Raw genomic sequence first — 26,605 nt, forward strand, 5'->3', positions numbered from 1 at the left:
GGGCCGGCTACCGGGGCCCACGCGTGCCCCTCCGTCGGTGGGACCCCCGCTGCCGGCCAGGCCGGCCCCGCCGGCAGGCCTCTCCGGGGGAGGCCGCGGGACGCGGGTACATACAGGAGTCTCGTAGGCAAGGGCAGATTCGGTTTTCGGCTTTAGTTTTTCCTTTTAACCATGCCTTTTTCTGTTTGGTTTTGTTTTTTAACCTTTAACTAGATGTCGGTGCCCGAGCCACTGCCACACTTATTCCCAAGGTAAGACTTAATTTGTGCCTCCAAAATAACTCTGTAGGAGACTATGGATGGCCCTGTAGAGCTGTACGTAATCCATGTAACCTGGGCAGAGGGTGCAGGTAACAGGTAGGAAAGAGAACAGTTTCAAGGCTGAGGTAAGCGGTCTGTTATTTTGCAGCCGTACCATGATAGTGGTTATTGTTGGAGAGATTCACTGTTTCCACGTAAGTCACAACTAATACAACCTGTCCCTCCCTCCCCTAGTTGTGTGGCAAGTTGAGGAGAAATTTGCGGTGGCTGCTACTACTGCTTGTCATCACCTGAGCCATCTCAGCTAAAGTTTTGAGGGGAAAAATACGCATCTATTGCATTAGAAAAGAAACAGGAAGCAATATGAATAAAAAATGAGCTATTCACAAACATCTGCTTTGGCTTGGGGAATGTAATCTCCACAGGCTTTTTTATAGTCAGTCCTGAGAATGCGGCTCACTTAGGCCACGGTTGTGGGGTAAGAGCAGGTGAGCTGCACTGAGTGACCGAGTCACCCTGGGAGGAATTTTTGTTTGCAGTAACTGTAGGGAGTCTATACAAACAGCTAACTGTGAGATGGTCAGTCTCCAGATGTTCTTAATCTTTTGATGCATCCCTTGTGTACCATGTTTAATACTCTAAAGCTACCTAGAAGATAAAATAGATATATTTTCTATAAAAAGCAATATTTTTGGCCATAATTTCAGCAATGTGTAGTTCTGAGTAGCTTGGTTTCGCATGATTTACTTAAGATACTTTTTAAAGGATTACCATTATCATTTCATGTATGGAAAAGCTAATATATGTTCTGATATTTGTTTTGCCCAAGACCATCATACAGCAAGACAATAGCGCAGCTGAGAAATAGAATCTCATTCTTCTGCTTGTCTGCTTGATGACCTACTCAGTCAATTCAAACTAAGCCCTTGTTAAATAGAAGTATTAGTTAAGAACCCTCTCTGTAAGTTGTAGTCAGCAATTGAGTCTATAAAATAGTGAGGTGGTATCAGTTCAGTAAGCCTTTAAATAGTGGGAATTGATTTAACTGACTGTAGCAGAAAAAAAATGTTCATTGTATTTCTTGACATTGTTTGAGGAAACAGTGCAATTTTTGAACTCAGTAAAATTCTTCCTGCAAGTTAAGTTTGGCCCAAGAATATAACAGCAGGACACCTATTATATTATCAGAAAGCAAGAGAGTAAATGGCTTGGACATGTTCTTAGCCTGTCAAATTAATGACTGAGAGTACAGCAGACAAACTCCAGGAGAGGTCAAACATGTACAGCCTGGCAAGAGATGGCAATGAAAGAGCTGATAGCAGCTGGCCTGGACTTGAATAGAAAGTGCATAAAGGGTTTTAATACATCTATCTGTTACTGTTGTGGGTCAGTGCTTCAGTGCACCCCAGAGTGTCTGTAAGACTCATTATCATGGCTTCACTCATTGGATCTGAATCCAAACCACATATTTTCAATTAATATAGCAGACAGAAGGCATGACTTCAGCAGGAAGAACAGAATGCCTCATCTGATCTTTTCTTGGAGAAGAATGGGCTGTTTCAGTTGTTGCAGTTTGTTTCACTTTGTGGAAAAATCAGGATACGCAAGAAATGGAGGGATTTGTAGAAATTCATGCAAGAGTGATGTGGCAGAGAGGATGTGACTGAAATACTAGCTTAATAAATTTATTCTTTCTTCTATTGGATAAAGTTGATAGTGACACACCAGTTCTTATTAAAACTCTGTTTATTATTATCAGTGCACACAGTTTCTTAATTTCAAGCAAGCAATTCAGTTTCACCAGCAAGTTCAGGACTAGGCAGAAGTAAAGAGGATTATAAACACCTATCAGTATTACTCTCACACATGCAAAAGATGTTCTCTGGGTGCATATGGAGGATGTCTCATAGGTTTGTTTTAAAAGTTGTTCTGAAGATTTTCTTGTAGCCCCTATAGGTTCCTAACACCTCTCAACCTGTATGTAGCAGCCTGTATGCTCTTCAGATACTGGCTTCTGCATAGTTACTATGTACAGTTCTGGTCTTTGCATACTGCCAAAAAATTCTCATGCAGACTTCTGGCTAAGTTAGTCAGTTTTTATAGGAAATAATTCATTCTCGAAAGGAGGAAAACACCCTTGCATTGCTGAATTGTATGAATCAAATTAAGTAATTATATCGTTTAATATCTCAAACAACAAGGGACGAAATAGGTAACTGTTATGCAGACAAGCCAAGATGACCTGGGCAAATGGATTAGTGATTTTAAAAGCAAAGGAATATGTCCACTTTAAGACTGAGATACAGATTGAAGTCACATTTTGTTCCCTAATTCTACTGTTTCATTTCTATTACAGTTCCTGAACAGCATGCCCTGGGAAGTACAGACTATGCGTTTGAGGTAGATTAAACATAGAAGAATAAAATACATTTTATTTCAAAGTAGTATTTTGTATACTTTCAAATATGGCATTTAACAAGTATTTACATTAGTAAATATTTATATTTTGCTTTGCTTGGGAGTAGATGCCATTTCTTCAGTTTTCCAGAAAAAATATGTTGTTCTTTTTTTGGTAGATGGCCATTTCAAACATCCGATATGGAGAAGGAGTTACCAAAGAGATTGGCATGGTAAGCTTCTGTAGTGGCAGTCCATCACTGGTGAACAGTTATTTTCTAAAGGACTGCTGGTGCTATCAATCCATTTTATAAGGGAAAGCTTATGTGTGGTGTGTCTAAATCTCAGCTGCTTTGCAGTATGTGCAGTCATACATACCTTTGTAGAAAGGTCGGAAAATACTTTTGGGTAAAGAAGAGAAGCATGCTACATCAGTGTTGCTGTGGTATAAGTGAGTACATGAAATACAGCTTAGTGGAAATCAGATCACTGATGATTTGACAGGATTATGCAACAGTGTTTTTCTCTGACAAGGAATTGAATTCAAAAAGTTCTGAATCCTGGTGACTCACCAGGATTTTCTTAGGATCACTTTCACCTCTTCCAGTGCTCATTAAAATGAATCAATCAGAGACTTTCCATTAAGTTAGGTGGATATTCTTTCAGCTCCAAGTGTTCCCTGTGGAAGTGTAGGACATTTTGGCAGTGTGAGATGATTCACCCGAGTATATTGTTCCAGTTTGCCTTTATCTTTTTTTTTTTTCTTTTATCATTTTTTACTCTCTTCTTGGCATTTATAGCATTAAAAGTTTTCTTTTTAATTTGCAAATTTGTAAAGTAAATTAACAGTCAGATAGCAAATTATGTTAGAACTTCTGTCTTTAAACAGCATTAGGATTATTTAGATTTGAATGTTTTATATAGCTATTGTGACAAGTAATTTAGCAAAGATTAGGATGTAGCATTATCTTCTTTTTGCCACCTTATTTAGATTTTTCGTCAACAAATTAATATTCAGTAATAGATTTTCAAGATTTTAATGCCATGCTTTGATAGGCGGTTAGGGGAGACCTAACCTGTGGAAGTCTTTTTATGTCACAGGAATTGTGTAGGTAAAAAACATTTTAAAAAAATAATTCACATTTTACTGTAGTCTTAAGGAGTTCCACGTGGTCTTTGCTTGCTCAACATCTTTAGCATTAGTTTTCTTCTATCATAAGACTTCAGCTATGTAAGTTTGGCAGCTTTCTACTTCATGCTGTTTTCAGCATGGTGTATGTATGTGGTTAATCTCTTTAGCTGATACTGTTTCAAAAATTTTACAATAAACATTTTTAAGTTGAGTTTTTGACTATTATTATATGGTTTGGTTTATTTGGATTAGTATTCAAATGTGTATGATTTTATACCAGTTGTTTCGTTTTTTAATTTCATTGTTATTGTAGGACCTGCAGAATCTTGGTGCTAGAAGAGTTTGTCTGATGACAGATAAAAACCTCTCCCAACTCCCTCCTGTAAATGCAGTATTGAATTCCTTGACAAAATATGGTATAAACTTTCAGATGTATGATAATGTCCGGGTGGAGCCAACAGACCACAGGTACTACTTCTGAGAGTGCACTTCTCCAAGTAGTGCCTAGGCTTTTACAACATGCCATACAACTGTTGAAACACCTCCTTGTGACCTGTATGCTGGTCTTGTTAGTTTCTCTGTGTGCTGTTTTTCTCCTGACTAATTGGAAAGCTTTCCTTGTTGTCCAAGTTTCCTGGATGCCATTAAATATGCTAAAAAGGGAGAGTTTGATGCCTATGTTGCTGTTGGAGGTGGATCTGTAATAGACACCTGTAAAGCTGCCAATCTGTATGCGTCCAGCCCTACATCAGACTTCTTGGATTATGTCAATGCTCCTATTGGGAAAGGGAAGCCTGTCACTGTGCCCCTCAAGCCACTTATTGCAGGTAAATCAGGAGGAGAGTGCAATGAAGATTGAGGGCTAGGAGAAGGGGTGTCATTCTACACTCTGTATGATATTTCTACTGAAATCAGTTTACTGTGATGGATTAGCTGTTTCAGCTTCCTTTGGGCTTACTTCTCATCTATTCAGCAGCAATTTTGCTGTTTACTTTGGTGGAAGAAAAATCACAGGTTTTGTCATTAGTAGTCTGTCTTGTTTAGCTGAGTTCGACTCCTTTTACTGAGAAAATAGATAAAAAGGGCAGTTTCTCTTTGACCTGTTCACTTCCGATCAGGGATACCTCTGAGATTCCCTGGGTCCTGTATTTTTGGTGGCATTACTGTGGTGGTTTTATTTATTTATTTTCCAATATTATGTATTACTTATTATTTGTTGTTATCTCCATTCTTCCTTTTAAGTTCCTACAACAGCTGGAACTGGAAGTGAAACCACTGGTGTTGCCATTTTTGACTTCAAAGAACTCAAAATAAAAACCGGTGAGGTTTTGTTCTGTCTGCTATTCAAGACAATTGCTTTTCCAATGTCTTCATTATTTCCCTGCCTTGAAAGAAAGGGATACTGCATGTCATTTCAGGTGTCATTTTGTTTGATTCAACTGCCACAGGCAAATTGAAGAGCTTAAAAGTTTCCTCCTTTAATTAAATTTATAGCATATTAACATAATGAAATACCTATGTAATACAGTGGATTATAGTTTGAAGGCAAAACAGGAAACGAAAATCTTTCTCAAGTCCTTAAATGGCAGAAAATGTTAATTGCAAAGGAAATTTCTACTTACATTCAGGGTCAACCAACTGTTCCTTATTTCCTCTGTATATTTCTTTCTGCTTTTAAGACTTCTGTTTCTTTGTTGTGTAATTGCAACCAAATGTTCTTTTTCCTGACTTTTAAAACCTCAGGCCTGAGATGCTATGCAAGTGAGAGGCACTGTCTTCCTTTGGCCTTTTCATCCCTGGAAAATGAAGATTAAGGCTAAAATGTCATCTTAAGCTTCATAGCTGTTTTGAGGTTTTACTTCTAAACATGTGGGTTTTATACGCCACACAGTTTACAGTACTTGGGACCCAAATGGGTGTGCTGAGGGGTTCTGACCATAGCTCAGAGTTTTCTGATCTATACGTAGTCAATCAGTCTGTGTCTGTCTGTCTGTATGTATGTCTCTCTCTTTCAAAGCTACATCTGTGCCCCCTTAACCAAAATATGAAGGCATGGTTATTACAGATGCTCAAGACAGCAATTAGCAAACATAACTGATTGTAGACACAAACCAGTCTTGCCCTCTGATTGTCCATGGAAGATACAAATCTAAGAATACTGTTGCAGATGCTACTCAGCACAAACATTTTGAAAGCATAGGCTGCTCAGGGAGGATTACAAATGGAAAGAGAATATTGTCTGATGTAATTAATTTCATGCAAAAGTGTCAAATCATATAACTCTCTTACAGGGAATTCATCATCAGGACTCACATTCATAGATACTTCTTGCTCTCCCTTCTCTCTCTCTGCTTTTATTTTCATAGTTTCAAATCATATCCCCTCATTATTGTTACTTTTTGAACATTAAGCTTGTCTTGTCCTATTTTGCTGCAAAAAAACTTTAACTCATTTTCTTCACTTATGTATTGCAGGTATTGCTTCAAGAGCCATTAAGCCAACATTAGGCATCATTGATCCTTTACACACACTCTCTATGCCTGAACGAATAGTGGCCAACAGTGGCTTCGATGTGCTTTGGTGAGTTTTCTGTGTAGGCTGCTACTTGAATTTATTACAGTTTTGTGGGTCTTACTATGATGGTTGTAGAAAAAAAATATTTTAGGAGCAGAAAAGGATGATCTTTGGTTTTTCTCCCTTTCCTGTTCTTGTTAATGTAATCTCTGTTATACTTTCCTCTTACTTGATTTCACTACCTCCCTCAGAATGTATGCAAACAAATCACTCATTTGCAGAAATTTTAATATTTTTGCAGTGCACTGGAGAAACCGTTAGTTTCCAGGATGGTTGTTGTCAGGGAAGAGGTCCAGGTTTCCCTTTTTGAGAGATCATGTAGATGATTAATCACAGTTGCAACAGCATTTTTCATGTCTCACAGACATGGCAGGGGATAGACAACAAGGGTTTTCTAATAAAAGCCATGATGTGGCAACAAAAATTTGTGAAGGCTTGTGGGATGCTGGCAGGTCTTAGCCCAATTATGACCCTCTTCAGAACCTCTCTCATAATTTGCTTTTCACTTGGCACAAAATTTTCTTCATCTTAAACCTACAGCTTTTAACTGCACAAAATGCATGGAAACTTTTGTTTGGAAGGCCAGAGCTGCTGGGTGCTGTGAATATTAAAATAATAGATGTATAAGGAAAGCTTGGTGAAGTATCCTGAACTACATTTTCTGTAATGGAATTGAGGCATTTATCCATAAATGAAAATGGTTTGTCTGTAACTTTGTACATTTAAATGTAGCAACGTAGGCAGTGCCCCTTCTTTGTGTGGTCAGATTCATGAGTATCTGGGAGATAAGACTGTTGGCAGTTCCACTTAGGTTAAAGAATTCCAGCCAGTAAGTCACCTTCACTGGGGGCCCAGCTGAAATGCCTCTATGCAAACACATGTAGCATGGGGAGTAACAAGAGGAGCTAGAGATGTGCACACGCCTGCAGGGCTACAATCTTACTGGCATCAGAGAGGTGTGGTGGGATGGCTTCTGTGACTGGAGTGTTGGAATGGAAGGACACAGGCTCTTTAGGAAGGACAGGCAGGGAAAATGTGGAGGGGGTGTCACCCTCTATGTCAGTGACCAGCTGGAGTGCATGGAGCTCTGCCTGGGGATGGATGAGGAGCCAACCGAGAGTTTATGGTCAGGATTAAAGGGAAGGCAGGGACAGGAGACATTATAGTGGGGGTCTGCTACAGGCCACCTGACCAGGAAGACTGAGCGGATGAGGCTCTCTATAGGCAGATGAGAGCAGCCTCACATTCACAAGCCCTGGTCCTCATGGGGGACTTCATCACCCCCGTTATCTGTTGGAGGGACAACAGAGCAGGGTACAAGCAATCCGGGAGGTTGCTGGAATGTGTTGATGATAACTTCCTTCTCCAAGTGACAGAGGAGCCAATGAGGAGAGGTGCTTATGCTGGAGCTTGTTCTTACCAGCAAGAAGGGGCTGATGGGGAGTGTGAAGCTCAAGGACATCCTTGGCTGCAGTGACCACAAAATGGTGGAGTTCAGGTTCCTTAGTGCAGTGAGAGGGCGCACAGCAAGCTCACTACCCTAGAGTTCAGGAGAGCAGACTTTGGCCTCTTTGGGGATCTGCGTGGCAGAGTAGCATGGAATAAAGCCCTGGAGGGATGAGGGGCCCAAGAAAGCTGGTTAGTATTCAAGGATCACCTTCCAAGATCAGGAGTGATGCATCCTGACAAAGAAGAAGATAGGCAGAAATGCCAGGAGACCTGCATGGATGAACAAGGAGCTCCTGGATAAGCTCAAACACACAAAGGAAGCCTACAGAGCGTGGAAGCAAGGACAGGTAGCCTGGAAGGAGTACAGAAAAACTGTCTGAGCAGCCAGGGATCAGGTTAGGAAAGCCAAAGCCCTGATAGAATGAAATCTGGCCAGGGATGTCAAGGGCAACATGAAAAGCTTTTGTAGGTGTGTTGGTGATAAAAGGAAAATGTGGACCCTGGAAACAGGAGACCTGGTTATGTGGGACATGGAGAAGGCTGAGATACTCAACAACTTTTTTCCCCTCAGTCTTCACTGGCAAGTGCTCCAGCCACACCTCCCAAGACACAGAAGGGAAAGGCAGACACTGGGAGAATGAAGAAGCACCCACTGTAGGAGATCAGATTTGAGACTGGAATCTGAAGGCGCACAAATCCATGGGATCTGATGAGATGCATCCGTGGGTCCTGAGGGAACCGGCAGATGAAGTGGCTCAGCCACTAATTGTATTTGAGTAGTTATGGCAGCCTGGTGGAATTCCCACTGACTGGAAAAGGGGAAACATAACCCCCATTTTTAAAAAGAGAAATAAAGAGGACCCAGGGAACTATAGGCCAGTCAGTCTCACCTCTATGCCCAGCAAGATCATGGAGCAGATCCTCCTGGAAACTATGCTAGAGAACATGGAAAATAATGAGGTGATTGGTGACAGCCAACATGGCTTCACTAAGGGCAAATCATGCGTGACAAATTTGGTGGCTTTCTACAACAGGGTTACAGTGTTGATGGATAAGGGAAGAGCAACTGACATCATCTACCTGGACTTGTGCAAAGCTTTTGACACTGTCCCACATGTCATCCTTGTGTCCAAATTAGAGAGACGTGGATTTGACAGATGGACCACTTGAGGGATAAGGAATTGATTGGATGGTCAATGACTCGATGTCCAAGTGTAGAGCAGTGATGGTGGCATTCCTCAGAGATCAGTGTTGGGACCAGTGTTGTTTAACATCTTTGTTGGCAACATGGACAGTGGGATTGAGTGCACCCTCAGTGAGTTTGCCACACACTAAGCTGTGTGGTGAGTTTGACATGCTGGAGAGAAGGGATGCCATCAGAGGGACCTTGATAGGCTTGTGGGCCTGTGTGAATCTCACGAAGTTCAAGAATGCTAAGTGCCAAGTCCTACACCTGGGTTGAGGCAATCTCAAGCACAAATACAGGCTGGATGATGAGTGGATTGAGAACAGCCCTGAGGTGAAGGACTTGGGAGTATTAGTGGGTGCAAAACTGACTCTGAACCAGCCGTGTGTGCTCACAGCCCAGAAAGCCAACCATGTCCTGGGCTGCATCAAAAGCAGCATGGCCAGCAGGTCAAAGGAGGTGATTTTCCCCCTCTACTCCACTCTCATGAGACCCCACTGTTTTCAGCTCTGGGCCCTTCCACATAGAAGGACATAGACTAGCTCAGACAGGTCCAGAGGAGGCCACAAAGATGATTGTGAGGTGGGAGCACCTTCCTTATGAGGACAGGCTGAGAGAGTTGGGGTTGTTCAGCCTAGAGAAGAGAAGACTCCAGGGAGACTTTATAGCAGCCTTCCAGTACTTAAAGGGGCCCACAAGAAAGATGGGGAGGGACTCTCTATTAGGGAGTGTAGGGATACAATGAGGGGTAATGGCTTTAAACTGAAAGAGGATAGATTTAGATTCAATATAAGGAGTGAATTCTTTACTGGGAGGGTGGTGAGACACTGGAACAGGTTGCCCAGAAAGGTTGTGGATGCCCCTCTCTGGAAGTGTTCAAGGCTGGGCTGGATGGGGCTTTGAGCAACCTGATTTAGCAGATGGTGTCCCTGTCCATGGCAGTGGGATTGGAACTAATGATCTTTAAGGTCTCTTCCAACCCAAACAGTTCTATGATTTTATGATAAATAACATATTCTTAATTTTTTAAAGGTCAATACTTCTAAAAGCAAGGCAGCTTACAATCCTTCCAGTGCTAAAGCCTCTTAAGATTCCTGTCCTACAGAAAGGAAATGCACTCACTGCAGATGTACAGTGCTCTTCAGTGAAGAGCGTTACACACCAAGATGCGAGTTCGTCCAGCCTAACTTTAAGCATAGTGTGAGCTGATAGATTGTGACTGTGCCTGGATTGCCTTCTGTGTGTTTGTTGTAGAGTGAAGCGCTCTGGAGGTGTCTGCCCGGCGTTCTCCCAGTTGTCTGGAGATTGCATCTCTATTTTTGGCAACTGTTAAACACCAGAAGTAAATAAGAAGAACCTGCATTCAAAGAACAGCAGCGCAGTAAAATAGAGCTATCCCACTTAAATAATTTGGTTTTAATCTTTCTTTTAGCCATGCTCTTGAATCGTACACTGCTCTTCCTTACAACATGCGCAGTCCCTGCCCTTCAAATCCAATCAACCGACCAGCGTACCAAGGCAGCAACCCCATCAGTGATGTCTGGGCTCTTCACGCGCTGCGCATTGTGGCTAAATATTTGAAAAGGTAATATGTTTAACAGCCATGTCCCTTGCAGTATGTTCAGCCTTCGGTGTCCAAAAAGGGATACTTAGAAGAACTCGAATTTTAGTGTAAATTAAGGCAAACTACGACAGTAACCCTTCATTTTCTACCCTGGATTTCTCTTAAATAAAGTAAAAAGTTTTTCAAATAAAATTGAAATTAAATTTAGGGTTACTAGGTTGTCTTGAGGAGATAGCTTTCTAATGCCTCTGTGTATCTATTTTAGAAGTCCTCAGTTAAAGGTATTTCAAACTGCTCGGTTAATGTAGGAGCAGCAGTCATATATTTTTTCAAGAATCCTCTTACTGTAACAGTATAAAGGTAATATGTAACAAACTGAATAAATACTGCTGATGGAATTTCTGTGACCTTCAGTGTAAATTAAGATACTTAAACATCCATCAAGAAGGTAACCACATGCACTTATGAATGTGCAAAATTATGCATTTACTGAAAACTAGTTCATACTTAGAAGACCTTCAATTTAGATTAAGTTTTGACGTAACTGTGAGTTCATTTTGATCCCTAGCAATAACGTTTTAGCCTGTATATAGCTTTTGTGTATTGTGTGCCCTTCTATTGAAGATCAATATGGGTTTTTTTGTAAAAGACTTTTTATAGTACCTAGCTAGTCAAAGTGGTTGTTTATTGTTCCTTTGGAATCTATTCTTGAGACTTTTTCTCCATACTGTCAAACTACACAAGCAGTCTGATGTGTAGGAAGGCAAGGAACACTGTCCTCTTCCTGCACAGGTGGTGGGGTCCAGACCTCCACCTAATGAGATGGTGAGAAAGCTGGAGTGATCTTGGAGCTGTACATAGGATTGCCAAAGCTGCCGAGTAGAATGGTTTAAAACACCACTGAGGTGAATATGGCTAAATTCACTCTATTTACTCAGTTTTTGGAGAAGTGAAAGGAAACTTCCCCTTCACTGAACCAGTGTGATCTACTTACTGATCCAGGAGTAGGATTGTTCTCTGATGTGTGACTTGATCCTATTTCCAAAATTTTTATCTCAGCTTATCTTAGAGGTTTTTATATATCTGTCTGTAAAGAAACCCTCTCTCCTTTCTCTATCCTGAATTACCAATCTATTTGTGAATTCACTGGTATCATTGTCTCCATGTTGCACAGAGCCATCAGAAACCCTGAAGACCGTGAAGCAAGAGCCAGCATGCACCTAGCAAGTGCTTTTGCTGGTATTGGCTTTGGCAATGCTGGTGTTCATCTCTGGTGAGTACAGAAAAATGTTAACCCCATCTGAGGTCAGCTTCTAGATAGTGTTTCAGATTGTCAAAGACCTTGCTGCCTTTGTTGAATATATAGTAAGATGTTGTAGCCTGACTTGTGATGCAGGGGGAGCCACGTGTTGTGAGGAATTTGTGTATACGAGGATTGTGTATTCTGGCTTGTGATACTCAAATCCAATCATGTAAAAATTACAAAACACGGCCTTCTTTACCTTCCTTGATAGTAAAAATAATGGTTAGAAAAAAAAAAATCAATGGCATTTAAAATGTTGGATTTCATGACAGCCATTCTGCAGTGAGAGAGCAATGAGGTAATCTTGCACCATTCCTCAACTACTGCAATTGTCTGTAAGTTTGTCTGTGGGGTAGGCATTCAGCAAGCTGAAATAAGCTGTAATTAATATTTCAAGGCAATGTATTTTCATATGGGTGAAAATCTCAGAGAAGCAAAGCCTTAGCCTGAAATGTGTGGAGAAGTTATTAGTAGTCATTCTCTTCAGAGACCTTCCTTTCATTCATTTTTGTTTGAGCAAATCCACTCTTTAATTGTACTTTTAAATTAATGTTTAGTTTTCTCAGGCAGTGTAATCAGGTAGGGATGCAGGTTATGCTATTTTTGGCATATCTGTATTACTGCAGTAACTGAGCATCTTTCAGTCCAGTCAGTGGAGTAGTATAACTTCACCCTTGCAAAGTAGGGAGGTACTGTTTTTTACAGCTAGGTCCCTAAAGTGCAGAGAGGTGAGGGTTGTCTGTACCTAATATCCATACCATACCTTTACCTAAATACCTTTTGATTATCTGTACCTAAGAGACTTGCAGAAGACTGACCACACAAGGGACTGAACACAAATTTTCTAAATACCAGGAGAACTGCCCTAACCACTTTCTCTCTACTCTCTGTTCCAGCCATGGAATGTCTTACCCTATTTCTGGTTTGGTGAAAAATTATAAACCAAAGGATTATAATGTGGATCACTCTTTAGTGGTAAAACTTGGTTTATCTTTGTTTTCATATTACACACTTCAGTTCTCTGTTATTTTAAATTAATGAGCATTAAAGCACATCGAAGTTGAAAATACATGTCCTGTTATGTGATTTCTTTTTTTTTTTTTTTTCCAGCCACATGGCCTTTCTGTGGTGCTGACATCCCCAGCAGTGTTTGCTTTCACTGCACAGATACATCCTGAGCGGCACTTGGAAGCTGCAGAGATACTAGGTAGGAATCTCTTGGATACAACTTACTCATACAACTGGAATTCTTTCCAAAATGTCTTTTAAGGAGAAAAAAAATAAGTGTGCAAGCAATTGTAATTGGTTGTTGCAGGGGTTTTAAGTTTAAAAAAAACAAGATCCTAGAGTCTGAGTTGCACATAATACAAATTTAGGTAGAATAATGCAAAATTTTTTTAATGGATAATGTAGTTAGAGAAACAAGCTGGAGAAATTTTCTTGGGTAGAAAATTGGATAGCTGATCTGTTACAAATCAGAAGAGAGTAGCTGTGATTGGCATCTCTATTGGTGCTTTATGGAGAGTATTTACTTTAGATACCATAAAACAAACAAGTACTCAGGAGTATCTGTTAGCTAAAAGGAAGCATTTTGCCTAACAAATTCCCTGCTGTGCAATGAGTTAGGACAGAGTGATGTTCTGAAACACTCCTGCTCTTTCTGTGGCATACACGTTGTGGGTTTTGATCTTTCTAATATAGGCCTAAGCTTATTTGTAGTTGTTGGAATTTCTCAGTGGCTGATGTCAAGGGAAAGCATGAAGTAGCTGTTCTGTGGACACATCTGTGATGGCTGAAAAGTGGGGTGATGAACAAAGTGGCTTTTTCTGCTTCTTTGCAGAGGAAAAGTAAATGCTGCAAGCTGACAGCTCATTTAAAGGTTACCTTTTCATGCAGTGCTTTGTTATCTGTACAACCCTACACCAGAAGGTGTCCTAGACTCTGTGTTGTAGCTAAATTGCTGTTAATATCGGTGCTCGCTAAGGAGCAATCACAGTCACGTGTGCAGCAGTGTTGAGTAGAAAGTGGTTAGAGCAACTCTCCTGGTATTTGGAAAATTTATGTTCAGTCTCTTGTGTGGTCAGCCTTATGTACGAAAGTCACAGCAATCCAGTTGCATGTAATGACTTCCTTTTATAAGTAATCTGAGAGCTTTGAGTGGGACTTTTATATAGACAAAATATTACAGTATTTTGAAGAGGATGTAAAACAACATGGTCAGAAAAACTACACTGGGAAAAAATTCCGATTATAAATGTTGGCTATGAGGTTGTTCAGCCTTCCTCCGAAGTATGTAGTCCTGCCTATCATCAAAACCAGAACACAAACCTAGTAGGAGTCATATACTAAGCTACAGAATGTCTGTGCTCCTACAGCAATAACATAACTCAAAGCAGACTAAGAAAATGTTTCTGGATAACTGACCAGCTGAGCATATCAGAGAATTTGAACTCTGGCTCCTTGTTTTTAAAACAAGTGGTTGAAAAGCAGTTCCTTCAGGTTTTGCGGTATGAAGTGCTGCCATAAATTCTGTCTCTAAAAGCTCTGTTAATTGTCAATAGAAATTTAAACTACATTATTTTCTGCCTTGCTGTAAAGGGACTTAGCTGAAAACAAGTCACGTGGAATTGAATTTGTTAATTGCCACCTGGGGTGTTTACTTCTGATTCCAGTCCAGAGTCCAACTGACTACAGTAGCTGATTCAAATCTGTCATGTTTCCAAATGCAGTGACTAAGAAGGTATTTTATGACATGAACCAGATTACTAAATAGTTATGTTGTGTGTATGTACAGCTGTGAATTTGGGTACAGCCAGAAAAAGTTTAATACCTCCCTGGGTGGATTCTTAAACAGTTGTAATACATGTGCGTGTGGCCAGAAATTTTCTAAATACAATCAAAGACTGATGTATCCTTTAGGTTTAGCAAAAAGAAAGTGCTAGAACTATAGCAATATTTTAAAACTGCCCTTCACATTTACTGTCCTTTTTTTCCCTCCTCCCTTTCCCTTTTACTTTACTGTCTAATGGTACTGGATTTACGTCCTAGTTACTCCTCTACATGAAAACCCAGGATAAATTCAGACTGCATGGCATAATCACAATAGCATAAGACTTTGTACAAGACTCCATCATACCTTATCAATTTCTCCCAGACATTATATACTACATAAGTGCCAGTCTTACTACCCAAACATCTGACCTCGTCAAATGAGCTTGTTGATCTCGTGCCCACTTAACCCCTTTTGAATGTTACACTGAACTGCGTGAGGATCACAGAAAATATTTTTCCTGTGACTATGCTGTGCTCTTACTCATCTCTCAGTATGGTACTTGGAGCTGACATAGTTCTGGTGTAACATCATTGAGATTACACAGAGAACAAATTTAGCTCAGCTTACTTTGAAAAGAAATCATGGAGGAACCTGCGTCTTCTGTCTGGACATGTTTTTATTTTTACTTTTAAGTAAGTCCTGAACATTCATTGAAGAAGGGGAAGCAAGCTATTTCATAAGAAATATCGGTAATCTTTCATTTTTTACTGATGCTTTCATTACCATCTAGTAGATGTTTTAAGACACCAGTTCCTCCTCTTCAGTTCTGCATTATCCTACACAGGTCAGCACATATTCGAATAGCATTAAGTTTAGGATTCACTTAACCCCTTGAACACTGCCCTGCCATCTCCTGTCTTTCTCAGCCTACATGCTCTAGTCCTCTCTTTGAATATGTAATTGAACAGAATAGACAGTGGTTTCTGTGTCCTCTAGATGTCAGCAAACTCAAGGCCTTAAAATAAAATTAGCATTTGGCACGCTGTCCATAAAAATAAATACCACTGACGTTCATGCGTTAGCTGCTTTCCTCCCAGCAGTTAGTCAGACTGAAAAAGTGCTTCTCCCTGTAAGCACAGAGGGAAAGGAAGTTAACCTCATGTGGCAGTTAGTCTTTCTGGCAGCAATTACCTCCTTCTCCTGATCTTGTTTTATTTCACCTTTTCCAAACTATTCCAACTGTAAAATGAAGACTGATTCCTCTTTTTACTTCATGTTGCTTTTAGGGCAGTGACTGTTATGTATGGATATGTATTCAGCTGATATTATGATTAAATTAAGTCCAGAACAAGCTTCCTCTGCGCTCTCCACCCTACAGTCAAGGCATTATGTCTTATTTTAGGAGCTGACATCCGCACTGCCAGAATCAAAGATGCGGGGTTTATTTTGGCAGACACGCTCCGGAAATTCCTATTTGATCTGAATGTTGATGATGGCTTAGCTGCAATTGGTTATTCTAAAGCAGACATCCCTGCATTAGTCAAAGGCACTCTGCCTCAGGTAAGACAGCAAGCAGAACAGTTTTTCTTGTCAAATAAAATAGAACAGATTTTTTGGGGAAAATAAAAAAGTGTCTCTTTTCAAGCAAATGTTATTTGTAGTCCTACATGAAAACAATTGAAGAAAATTATGGATAGTCAACTATATTTTGTTTCTCTGCACAGTTTAGCTTTTTTCTTTTCAGTGATATGGAGTGTATGCTGCGATCTGTTCTTTGCATGGATTCAGAAAGAGTGGCTAGGTGTTTGGTTGTGGATTTTTTTTTTAAATGTTGCATTTTTAAAAAAGAGGATGTTTTTCATAGACCTTTGATCTTTGTAGATGATGCTGCTTTTTAATAGCTATCTCTGTTAATTATGTATGCAGGATGGGTCATAGATAAAGCCTTAATACCAAGTGCTATCTGTTAAGAATGATCAAGCTCACTTTGCATTAAACTTTTCCATATTGAGAAGTTGCACTTTTCTTCCCAGATGGCTTTTTTGTTCCATTGACCCCCATCAGAATTTGAAATAAGGTCCCCTGGGATTATATAGATTAAACTTGTAATACCCTTTATTGTTTCAGTGCTCACAAAGACACTGCAAAAAGCAACACACCACTCCAAAAGCAAAATCCAGTGTCTTCCTTGTAAAAAGACCGTTTGATTCATATGCTATGGACTGTTGTGTCTATTTAGGATTTATTTCCACCAAGTAGCAAGGGAAGTAAACACTATGAAGATTAAAATTTTGTAGGCTGAAAGGTTATTTGCTTTTTACAGCACATTTTACCACATCTAGTTCTTCTCATTCATAAATCTCAGAACAACTTATAACAGAGGGTAAATATTAATATTCCTATTTTATACCTGAGAAAATGACACAAAGGTGCAACTATTTAGGATCACACACAACAGAGCAGTGGCAAAACCAGGAAGAAAACTAATGCCTCTGAGCACCCATCAAATAGGTTATGCCTGTAAATTGTTATGGGGCATTTTGAAGGTTTGTTTTGATAAATATATTCCTTCAAAACAGTTGAGTGAGTCACCACAAGCACAGCATCTCACTTGAAAGGATGTTTTGCACAGCTGAGGAAGGGGGAAGGTTCTTCACCAAAAGATGTTAAAGGGACTTTTTGTTTGTGACCTTAGCCCAAACTGACTTTTAATACATTTACTGTCATCTCACGGCACTGGTGATTAATTGTACTGTGTAAAATGAGATGACCTAATAGTTTCTCAGACCTTATTTTTGTATATGAGATATAACATGATGAAACTGTATTAGTATTCCTTAATAGTCCATTATTACCCACAGAGGTAGTCCCTACAGTTTAACCTTTAGTATATTTTTTCTTCTCATCTTGCAGTAGGTTTTCTTTGGAATACAGCACTGACCCATTCACATTGGCAAGGCAGTGTGGTGCAGTGGCAGTAGCACTACTGTGTGAAGTGTATTCCACACTGTGAAGTGCAGGCTGCAGGAAAACAAGACTGTTCTACTCTAACTGCTGGGATTTGGGGTGGGAATTCTGCTGGGACAAACATTTATGCTTGAAGTTAGAACAGAATTTTGTTTTCCTTTCTAAATGAGTCTGTTGAAACTGATCCTATTTACAGACAGCAGCGAGTCTAGCAAAGAAGGTCTAAGGTGGCTAGCCCTGTGCTAGTGTTTTGGAGGAGATGGGGAGGACTGAAAATGAGAGCTGGTGGAAGGGCTGTTCTCTAGCCCACCCACCCCCTGCAGACATCCCGGAGGCAGCTGCAGTGGGGCTGAACCACCAATGAGCCCGAAGCTGCACATTTTTGGCGCTAGACCAGAATGCAGAGTCAGACTGAGGGAGCCGGGGCCTCGCAGTCTGGGCACCAGCAAGTATCAGCAGGCTTGTGCAGAGGGAGTGCTGGTGCCTCTGTGTCGAGGCATACAGGAGGAGCATCCGTTTGCAGCCTTCTGTCGATATAGCTGGGAAATGCTACAGTCTGTCAGGGTGATCATCTCCTGCCACCCCATGTGACTTTACAGATAACTCTGGCCATCTTGGTGCACAGGGCTGCAAAACTAGTTTCTCCCTGAGTGTCCTCATATAAGCCTGGTGAATTTACTCAATACTTGAGCACTGAGTTGCTATATTTTGCATACTGTGAGTCTGAAAGAAACAGAAGACTTTTGCCCTAGTGCTGTTTGAATTTTCCATTTGGTTTCAAAACTGCATAGAAGAATCTTAGCCTTTTCTTTGACTGGATCTGCATGCGTAACAGTGCTGGTCAGGGATGGGAAAGAGATTGATTTGATTGCTACTGCTGCACCAGCAAAGCTTCTCGTGTAGGTAAAGTTATGTGCACAAAGCTGCACTTCTCAGACACATCACAAGCCATGCTAACCACACTGATTGTGGTTATGAACAGTGAATATCGAGCTTCCTCACCATGCCAGAATGATAATTCACATGTTAAGTTCACAGCGCGGTGGCCTCTCTTGCTGTGTAACCACATCCAGCCTGTCCACAAATCGCAGCCCTGCGGGTTGAGAGGGAGCGGAGCGGCTGCAGCACTGCGCTGCAGCGTTGCACTGCGGCACCGCGCTGGGCAGCGGGCTGTGCTCTGCGCCGGAGGGCGTCTGCGCTGAGCCCCCCACCAGGCACGGGGCTGGAGGAGCTCCTTCCCCACACCCCACTCAGTCAGTGAGGCAGGGCCCCTAGCAAATGACATCCACTGTCCCACATGTGAAAAAGGGGGGAAAATATTTTAAAACTTTTACTGGGACAGCCTCTTCCATGAGCGAGAGATTGAAACAAGTTGTAGCAGAAGAAACTCCGCCTTGCCAGAATACACCACATTCGTTTAAAGATATGGATTCCTATTGGGGGCCTGGCTTCTGTCTTTGCAGATGTTTGTAACTCTTCCCACTCTTTCAATAAATGTTAAAATCATTGAGTGTTGAAGGCATAAAAGTATTAATCATAACCAGTACGAGTACATTAACATTAAGCCCTTTCAGCTGAGTGTTTCTGCAGTAACTGAATACCTACACTACTGCGGCTCCTCATCCTCAGTAGTGTGGGGCTTTTCTGAATTGCCATCCCTGCCTTTGTGGTTATTTTGTCAAGCAGAGCAGTGAAGCATATACCTGAGTTTCATTTCAGTCAGGGGGACTTCAGCATCTGAAAATTCTGTTGAATCACCATCCAAATGAAGACCAACAACAACTATTTTGTTTTCTGTCTCCAAGGTGTCAGGCTATTTATTAAGCAGTTTCACTACCATCCCTTGCTGTGTATCTTTTTTGGAGTCTGAGTTGCAAGCACCATTTGCTTCTCCCATCTACAGCTGTTCCTGGGCTTTGGGAGATGCTGTATTTTGAAAAACTTGGTCCCTAAAAATGGAACTCCTAGTTCCAGTGCTGTCAAATTAATTTTAAAATGGACTGTATTCCCAGGGTAATATCCTCCAGTGTACTGATGTCTGTGACTGACAAGACCGATGTTTGAAGTACTTGACTTTGCAACTGAACTGCATTCTAATCTTGCTTCTATGTATTTAATTATATGCAATTTTAACTAATATATTCTTGAAAGTACTGTACAGTTGATGATGCTTCAACCTTAATTACTTGATTACTTATTTGCAAAATGTTTTTGTTCTCTGTGAAGGATGTTAGTACAATGGCACATAGTTTAGCTACTGTTTGATTAATTTTATTGGCACCCTTCTGTAATCCAGTTTTTCTTTAATCTTGCAGGAGAGAGTGACTAAACTATCACCACGTCCCCAAACAGAAGAAGACTTATCTGCCCTCTTTGAGGCTTCCATGAAACTTTATTAGCTTAAACATTTTGTTCTGAAGTGTGTTGTATTCTAACACAAAGGTAATTTCTTATAAATATGGGGCTGAATTTGTTATAGAAAATGGAAGAACTTGGGTACCTTTGACTTCTGTTCCATTGTACACTGCCAAAAGGCCAACTAATTCATCTTTAACTAAATAATGCTTTGAAGCAAATGCTTGACTGTCATTTTTTCATGCTCAGTAGTCACTACTATTAACTTGCATAAAAGTTGGAGGAGATTTCTCACTTTACTGAAGGCTTTCTTGCACTTCAGAGGTGGTCAAAAGTGGGAAAATGTTTTAAAGGATATTCCAAACCATTTTGCAAATTATGATCTTTATTTAAATTGTCCATGATTTTGTTTTAAAAAGTCATGCTATTTAAGAAATAATTGAGGTAATTTTTAATTAGGGAGCAGGATCTCCTCTGCAGAAGATGTCAGCTTACTGTATTCTGTTCCACTTTATCATCTTTTTACCATCTGACTTTGCTAAGAAGGCTATTGAAATGGGGTATGTTTTGTTGTTTGGTTAAGAAAAAACCTACACGCTTCACAGTTGTTTGGAAAAGGATTCCTCAAAGTTTGCTTTAGGTTAAAATTCTGACATGTATTGTCAGATATTTATCTTTCCTTTTAAGATCTGCATGAAGCATTAGTAGGAGGAGCAAAACTAGACTAGAGTATTGTCACATGCTCAACAGGAACTACATAACAGCAAGACATCATCCATCATGGTCACTTTGTCTCTGTGGAGACAACAGATCCCTTTTCCTGATGCATTCTGTGGAAAGAAACTATCAACTTTATTGTGCTTCTCTGTGAAGCAATTGCTTCTGCTGAGCTCCTGCAGGTGCTGTCACTCAGAGTGCAGCCACCAGCTTAAGGAAGTGGCAGCGTGCTGTGGTTCAGTATTAAAAAGTGGTGGTATAGCATATGGCTGCACAGTGCCCCATTGGGAGTGCTGGTTAAACGTGGGAATAAGTGTGCACGTTCAGAGCAGTTAACCAGCTGCTTGACTGTCAACTGAGAAAGGGAAGTGGGAAAGGGAGAAATGAAAGTAAAATTTTAATACTGGTTTGGTTTGGTTTTTTTTTTGCACATGGTTGTGTGTACAGTTCATTTAAATCAGATTCTGCTTCATGTTGGACCCCTTCAGCATCTGATTTATGCAGCTACCACAGCACAAGACAACCCCAGTAACCACCCCATAACCTCTGGTGTCATTATTTCTTTCTGCCAGGGAGGGAGCACTTTTCAGTCACCCTGTTGAAGTAGAAGGCTCTATACTTAGACCTTTGCATTCTTGTGTTTGTCTGGTAAAGCTAGCGCTGTCCTAGAATCTGAGGACAGATGTGTACTGGATATTGACATTGGATCTGGTTTAATGGTATTAAAATAGGTGAATGGATACTGCTTGAAGACTGGAAACTTTGGTTTTAACCACAGAACAGGTTTAGTGGCCACAGGGACTGCACTGCCAGTATGCCTCAGCCTGTGCTGGGACACATGTTTGATTTCCATGTCTTTCTGAATCTTGTCCTCTGCTGTAACTGCCCACAAGAACCTCTGTCACAAAGGCTGATGTAATAGCAAGTGGCAAGGGATTCATTTTATTGTATTGTGCAAAGCTGCTGTATTTGAAAAAACTTTGTACAAACACTTTTGTATATAATCTTTTGGCCTATTTCATCTTTCCACTCCTGTCTTTTTTCCAGGCTGGGGTAGCAGTACAGAGTCCTGAAGAGAGAATCTTTTTTCCAGGAGCTTAATTCATGGCAGCCATGCAGTGTTTAGGGAATATACTTTCTGGGGAACTGAACAGCATGTGAGTTTCATCACTGCAGCAGAGCACTTTGATGAGCTAGTTAGGAAGGTAGGGTATTTCCTTCCAGCATGCTTTTTATTTGCCATTTATGCCAGTACTGCAGTTATTAGCAGGCTGCATTTTCAACTGTCAGAACCTCTCACTTAACTTCCCATACCAGATAACCCAGAGCTCTTGCTAGTTTTCAAATTAAGCCTCACACCCCCCTCTGATATAGTAGGTTCTATCCATATTTTATAGATGAGACAAAGACTGATATAATGCCTAACCCAACATAAGCAGATGGTGCTGTAAGATGGGCTATTTCCATTTTCCACACCCCTTTGGCAGCATCAGGGTCTTTGACTGGCTTAAACTGGTTGTGAAATCTTACTCACAGACATCAGCTAAACAAATGTTCTCCCACCACCAACTATTAATTACTAGTGGAAATTTCCTGAGGAAAAATCAGGGGAGCTCAAGTCGCCCCACAGTGCTGTCTTTCAAATAGTGGTGGTGTGACAGGGAGTCACACCCTGGCTCCCAGGCAATGGTAGTTTTATTCACAACTGAACAGTTACTGTGGTTTTCCATGTATTATCTTACTAAATTACTCTATATTGAGATAACCTAGTTGGTCAAATATATCTGTATCTTTGAACATGCCTATTTTGTGGACAGAAGCCTGGCATTTGTATGGTGACACTGTAATTGTGAGTGCCCCGCAGTGGTTGGGCATGTGTGTGAAATCTGGGTGGCTTGTTCCTGTGACTTCTGTTACTCAAGCCCCCCATGACGGATCCATTATTGCCTTTAGATGATACTGAAATACAAATAACAAGTAATATTGTACTTTCTGTAAACACAAGCTTGTTTGAAAGTGTTTGAGAGCAGCGTTTAACTCTGTCATGTTAACTTCAATCCTACAAAGTAACTATGAACCCAAATCATTCAGAGAAAGTCAGTGTTCACTAGCTTCACAGAACACAGTTGATTCCTCCTGCAACGTTGTTTGCTTGGTGAGCTTGGCACTATGCAGACAAAACCATTGTATGTATTGTGGGTGACAACCAAGAGCTTTCCATAGGCTTTCCAAAGAGCTTTCCAAAGGCCTTCCATAAATAAAAGCATCCAAACTGCTGCACAGTATTTCTGTGAACATTCAAGACAGTTTCCAAATGCCTCACTGCATAATCAGTATATAGTTATAAGTACTATTACATATTTTATGACAACGCTATCAATCCTTATATGTCATACTTGTTAGCAGTAGGGCTTGATTGAGTTCTTCTCCCTTGTGGAGTCAGAGACTTAGTTTCTGCCTTAGCTGTAACTGTATAAAAGGATTTGTCAGTCTTTATAAGAAGAACAAATACCCAATTTATCTAGACCATGGGTTTTGAATAGGTTTTAAGTAAGCATAAATGGCAGCTCTTCAGTCATGACAGAAGAATGGTTTGAAGAGGCTTTAGGGACTTCTGTCAGAGTAGGAGTTACCACATTTGTGATTCTTGCTGCAGACATTGACCTGCAATTTCTCTACCCTTGTCCTGTATTCTCCAAGTTCTGCACAAACACAAACCTGACCTTGGCACATCTGGATACTCACTCAGTCCCTCTATAGTGATAAGGCTAGCTCTGAGGAGCAAGTATGAACAAGTCCATGTGTAGCGCTGGTGAAAATCGTTTACCAGTTGGTACAGTTTTACCTGGAGTACAAAATGGAAAGCCCATGCCCCTCATAAGGTACTGAGAGCTTGCAGGGTTGCTGCTTGGCATCAACAGAAATGAGGGGAGCTGGTACAATAGTTAGTCTGGCCTCTCTTTTTTCCTTGCCTCTTCCCATTCTGGTGCTGATTTTCCCAGCAGTTAAAGCAAAAAGCGAATGAAGTGAAAAATATGTAACATGCCTAAATCTGCAAAAACTCTCACCATCATCCTGTGTGAATAAACTTGGAAAAAAACACAGGTAGGTTTGTGTGTATGCTCCTTCCTTGTTTCACTGTCTTCACTTTAGGCAATGGGCTAAGGCTGTCATCTTCTGTTGTGGTTGGCTTTCCATCCCCTTGAGACCTGAAAAATGGATGAGAAAGAGTGATGGTTAAGAGTCACAGCCAAGCTATGTCTAGGCACTTTCCATAACTCTCAAGTAAATCTGCTTAAGCATCACAGTGCTCCGGGACATGTGCAGTGTGCCTTGGGTTCAACAGCTTCAACCTAAGAAATCATCACTGCATTAAGCATATCTGTGCAGAATGGACAAGGGCAACCTGATGTGATGCAGCAGGAGGCCTAAAGATATGGTCTCTATTTTTTCTCAGACTATCCCTGTGTGCTTCCTAATTAACAAGGAACTTAATTTAAATTCAGACAGCAGCTAGTGAATACAGGAAGTGATGTGACCATTTTCCTGATCTCTCTGGGAGCTCATGCAGCAGTACACAGACTACTTGTCTGCCACAGTGTCAGCTGGGCAGTGAGAAGAGGGTCTTCCACACCTACCCACCCCTGCTAAACTTGCATCAAAACCTGGTTCCATCTTTGAGTTGTCACTAGGCCACCTGCAGAAGAAGTTCCTCTTTGATCAGTGGTGGGGTGGGACTGTCAGTGACTGAATTTGCAGAGGTCTTAGCTCTCTTTGTGCATGTGGTTTTTTCCACAGGGAGTTACCTTTGATCTTGCCTGCAGTGTACATATGAGAAATCACGCAGGCTGTTTGTTACATAATGTTTAGTGCATGTTTCTTATGCGAGTTGCCTATGAGAATAAGCAGAAGCTTGTACTGCTGCTCTGAATTTCTCAGTGAAACACCAAAAAAACCTGGGCTGTCGTTAGGAAGGCTGCAGTTCCCTTAGATGCAACATTTCTGAATGCAGTTTCGTGTTTTGCCAGTTCTAGGCTCCCATTAAATAACCTACTAAAATGCCATTCATTTTCTTTTTTCCCCATTGTACTGAAACAGCTGCTGTGAGCGAGTTGGTAGAAAATGTTCTACAGCCAAATAATAACAATAAGAGGAAGAACCATTTGACATGCAGCCCAGTGGAATGTTAATAAGAGTCTTAAGTTAACTACTTTCCTAGTAATAGGGCGTGAAAAAAATATTTTCAGTCTTTGGTTTCTTTTGAAAAATTACATGTACTTGATTTTCAGAGAACTCTAAATTTAACAAATGGCAGTAGATATTTTCCTTATTTCTCTGAACATGGGAATTAAATGGGGGAAAGTTAATGCTCATCCATGAGGTAGCACAGTTAAGTGAAAGCAGAGGAAGAGTGACATGTATTCCTTGGAGAGCCATGTTAATTCACGTCACACTGTAGAGCCGCAGAGCTTGGTTCTGCAGCCGTGTGTGCTGGCAGCACGTACACCACCAAAGTCAACTGAGCAGCAACAGAATGCTGGCTGGGCCCACACTGTAGTCTGAGCTCCCGCTAAATGTTTAATTTAATCTAATACTACTGTATCATGAAATATATATGTCATAGCACAAACACTGGTTTATTGGTGTGGAACTTTGTCTCCATGTTCCCTGACTTGCAGTGACTTTGACCTACTATAACAATGCACTTGCGCTTTTCTTGGGGTACGCTATTTGGGTGTTTGACCATACTGCCTTAAATTAGCAACTTGACATTGAAATGCTGATTTACACCTGCAGTCAAATGGATAACACATGTTAAAGACTGATTGTCAGCAGCTCCAATATGTTATCGCTTCATTCTGTGGCATTGTCGCTTGCCTTTATGGGATTTAAGGACACCATTGTGTGGCATTGTTGGTATGGCTATGGACACAGCTGTGGGAGGCTGACAATGTGTGTGGACTATGCCATCTATCTAAAAGCTGACATCACTTTCAAAAAATCACCGTGAAAGTTTGGATGTTTAAGTGTTGCTGTATGTTTTAAGACAGCATTGGAAATAAAGAAGCTTTTTTGCTGGCATAAAAAACAGTTAACGTTGAATAACTTGCTTTTCTGACCTTTTCACCTTCAGGAAGATTAATGGTCGTTTAGATCAGAACTTCCCCCCCGAATCAGGGGTCTGAATGCTTCAGGGATTCAGACAGACAAAGAAAGTCATTTCACCTCTAGGTCACCAGCACAGACCTATGGTGTCTCTCTAGTGACCATTAGATGATTGCTCAGAGGTTTATGTGCAAGTGTTGGTGGTCATAATCCATTTTCCAATGGACAGGTCCCTGCCTCATGAAAGCTGTCACTGCGTGCTTATCTGAGCGGCAAGAAAAGGGAATTAACATGAACAGAGCCTGAATTGCATTTGCCTTTTACTATTAAAACCTTGGAGCCTCTGTAACACTTGTTTCAGCGGATCAGTCCCCCAGGGTCAAGCCAGGAAGGGTTGAAGTCGTGTCAGTGCTGTGCTGCGAGCAGTGGCACTTCAGTGTTCCCCCCTGGAGGGCTGCAGCCTCTGATCCCACTTCTGGAGCACGCAGGTCCCGTTCAGGCGCACTCAGAGTGACATGAATTGCATTTCTGGCAGTTGGGACATCCTAGAATAGCACATCCCACAGCCTTCATGTAGCTATATCCCAAGTTTAGTTCCTGGTGCAGTCAAGCTGATGTACTTCCTACCTACTGTATTTGTGTTTTAAATGGAAGTCCTAAAATTAGGACTACTCAGTTGGTAAAACTGAGCACAGAGCTGGGGGGCAGATTTTGACAGTAAAGTAACTGTCTGTGACTTCTCATGTCAGGAATGATACCGTCACCAACTGCAAAATGCGATCCAGGGACCTACCCAACAGAGCTGAGCTAAAAATGCCAACC

General features: G+C 40.9%; 1 protein-coding gene across 1 annotated transcript; it reads left to right on the forward strand.

Moving 5' to 3' along the window:
* Nucleotides 1–5: 5 nt before the first annotated feature.
* Nucleotides 6–24,634, forward strand: ADHFE1 (alcohol dehydrogenase, iron containing 1; the record flags this gene model as incomplete). The annotated part of the gene is made up of 14 exons (XM_026841470.1): nt 6–106; nt 214–251; nt 2,617–2,660; nt 2,837–2,890; nt 4,103–4,257; nt 4,420–4,616; nt 5,032–5,109; nt 6,264–6,369; nt 10,431–10,583; nt 11,737–11,835; nt 12,762–12,840; nt 12,976–13,072; nt 16,041–16,198; nt 19,921–24,634. Coding segments are annotated over 14 exons (1,443 nt in total), but the record flags the coding sequence as incomplete, so codon positions are not given.
* Nucleotides 24,635–26,605: the final 1,971 nt, after the last annotated feature.

Source organism: Athene cunicularia, assembly GCF_003259725.1.
Source record: "Athene cunicularia isolate RWA chromosome 2 unlocalized genomic scaffold, athCun1 chr2_part1, whole genome shotgun sequence".
NCBI lineage: Eukaryota > Metazoa > Chordata > Aves > Strigiformes > Strigidae > Athene > Athene cunicularia.